At 44.4% G+C, this 2,276-nt stretch overlaps 1 protein-coding gene across 1 annotated transcript; it reads left to right on the top strand.

The window, feature by feature from the left end:
- The first annotated feature begins 246 nt into the window (after nt 1–246).
- LOC123463468 (heterogeneous nuclear ribonucleoprotein F-like) lies at nt 247–1,657 on the top strand. Its single transcript, XM_045159243.1, has one exon. The coding sequence runs from the start codon at nt 266–268 to the stop codon at nt 1,511–1,513; it is 1,248 nt and encodes a 415-aa protein (XP_045015178.1). The 5' UTR covers nt 247–265; the 3' UTR covers nt 1,514–1,657.
- Nucleotides 1,658–2,276: the final 619 nt, after the last annotated feature.

Raw genomic sequence — 2,276 nt, 5'->3', positions numbered from 1 at the left:
CAGAATGAGTTCCAGGTTAAGAACAGCAAAAAGATGCACCTGGACTTTCCTCGGAGCCCTCTGCGTTTCTAAGCGTCGGGTGGAGTTGGGGTCTGGCCGCGAGCCGCGCTTGCTTGTTGAAAACAAGTCGCTCCTGCTTTCGTCAGTGGAAAACTTCCTTAAGTGTCTCCTGAAGGCATCTGTGATTCTCTACCCCCCCCCCCCACCCCCAGCTACAAAAAACTCTGTCCAAGCCTCTGACTGACATCAGCCCTTTCAAGTGTCCATGATGCTGGGCCCTGAGGGAGGTGAAGGCTATGTGGTCAAACTCCGTGGCCTGCCCTGGTCCTGCTCCATTGAGGATGTGCAAAACTTCCTCTCTGACTGCACAATTCATGATGGGGTTGCAGGTATTCATTTCATTTACACTAGAGAAGGGAGGCAGAGTGGTGAGGCTTTTGTTGAACTTGAGTCAGAAGATGATGTAAAATTGGCTCTTAAAAAAGACAGGGAAAGCATGGGGCACCGGTATATTGAGGTATTCAAGTCACATAGAACCGAGATGGATTGGGTGTTGAAGCACAGCGGTCCAAACAGCGCCGACAGTGCCAACGATGGCTTTGTAAGGCTTCGGGGACTCCCATTTGGATGCACAAAGGAAGAAATTGTTCAGTTCTTCTCAGGGTTAGAAATTGTGCCAAATGGGATCACATTACCTGTGGACCCAGAGGGCAAGATTACAGGGGAGGCCTTCGTTCAGTTTGCCTCACAGGAGTTGGCTGAGAAGGCTCTAGGGAAGCACAAGGAGAGAATAGGACACAGATACATTGAGGTGTTCAAGAGCAGTCAGGAAGAAGTTAGGTCATACTCAGATCCACCTTTGAAATTCATGTCTGTGCAGAGGCCTGGGCTTTATGACCGGCCTGGCACAGCCCGGAGGTACATTGGCATTGTGAAGCAGGCTGGCCTGGATAGGATGAGGTCTGGTGCTTATAGTGCAGGCTATGGGGGCTATGAGGAGTACAGTGGTCTCAGCGATGGCTATGGCTTCACCACAGACCTGTTTGGGAGAGACCTCACCTACTGTCTCCCAGGAATGTATGACCACAGATATGGAGACAGCGAGTTCACAGTGCAGAGCACCACTGGCCACTGCGTCCACATGAGGGGGCTGCCCTACAAAGCAACCGAAAATGACATTTATAACTTCTTCTCTCCACTCAACCCTGTGAGAGTTCATATTGAAATTGGCCCTGATGGAAGAGTGACGGGCGAAGCTGATGTTGAGTTTGCCACCCATGAAGAAGCTGTGGCAGCTATGTCAAAAGACAGGGCCAACATGCAGCACAGATACATAGAACTCTTTCTGAATTCAACAATGGGGGCCAGCAATGGGGCTTATAGCAGCCAGGTGATGCAGGGCATGGGGGTGTCAGCATCTCAGGCCACCTATAGTGGCCTGGAGAGTCAGTCAGTGAGTGGCTGTTACAGGACCGGCTACAGCGGTCAGAACAGCATGGGCGGATATGATTAGTATTGTAGGAACATTTGAGTTATTTCAATCAAAATTTCACAGGCAGCCAATAAGCAGTGAAAAGCAGTTTATAACTAGAGGAAGCTGTGGGACCTACTTTGCACCATGAGTTTGTGAAATCTGGATTAAAAAATTACCTCTTCAGTGTTTCTCATGCAAACTTTTCTTCTAGCATGTAATATTTGAGTAAACTAAAATATTTTCTTCGCTTTTCTCAATTAACATTTTGGTAGTATACTTCAGGTTGATGTTACCTGAGTTAAAAGTAGTTTTTAAGTACATGAAGTGTGGATCCTTCCAGCATACCACAGTGAACACATTGGGGAGATGTACTTTGGAGAACTCAAAGGTGCTAGATCCCCAATTTAAAGAAGCATTTCTCATGTTCATTCTAGTTTATATTTTCATTTAAATCTTTTAGGTTAAGTTTTAAGCTTTTTAAAAATTAGTTTTGAGAATTGAGACACAATACTAATACTGTAGGAATTGGTGAGGCCTTGACTTAAAGCTTTCTTTGTACTGTGATTTCCTTTGGGTGTATTTTGCTAAGTGAAACTTGTTAAATTTTTTTGTTAACTAAATTTTTTTCTTAAAATAAAGACTTTTTCACAATGAAAAAAAAAATCAAAAATAAGTAAGAAATAAATAAAAATAGAGAAGGTATTTTCTGTGAAGTGAAATAGTGTTATATCCTACAGAAGGCCACTGGAATTCCAGTGGTTATAAAGTTTTGGAGTTGAACAGCAGTTTGACTCTGAATAAA

The sequence above is a fragment of the Jaculus jaculus genome, chromosome 9 (assembly GCF_020740685.1).
Source record: "Jaculus jaculus isolate mJacJac1 chromosome 9, mJacJac1.mat.Y.cur, whole genome shotgun sequence".
Classification (NCBI taxonomy): domain Eukaryota; kingdom Metazoa; phylum Chordata; class Mammalia; order Rodentia; family Dipodidae; genus Jaculus; species Jaculus jaculus.
This window is presented reverse-complemented; position numbering and strand designations above follow the sequence as displayed.

Coding starts and splice junctions, on each gene's coding strand:
- LOC123463468 (XM_045159243.1), top strand. CDS start 266: ATGATGCTGGGCCCTGAGGGAGGTGAAGGCTATGTGGTCAAACTCCGT.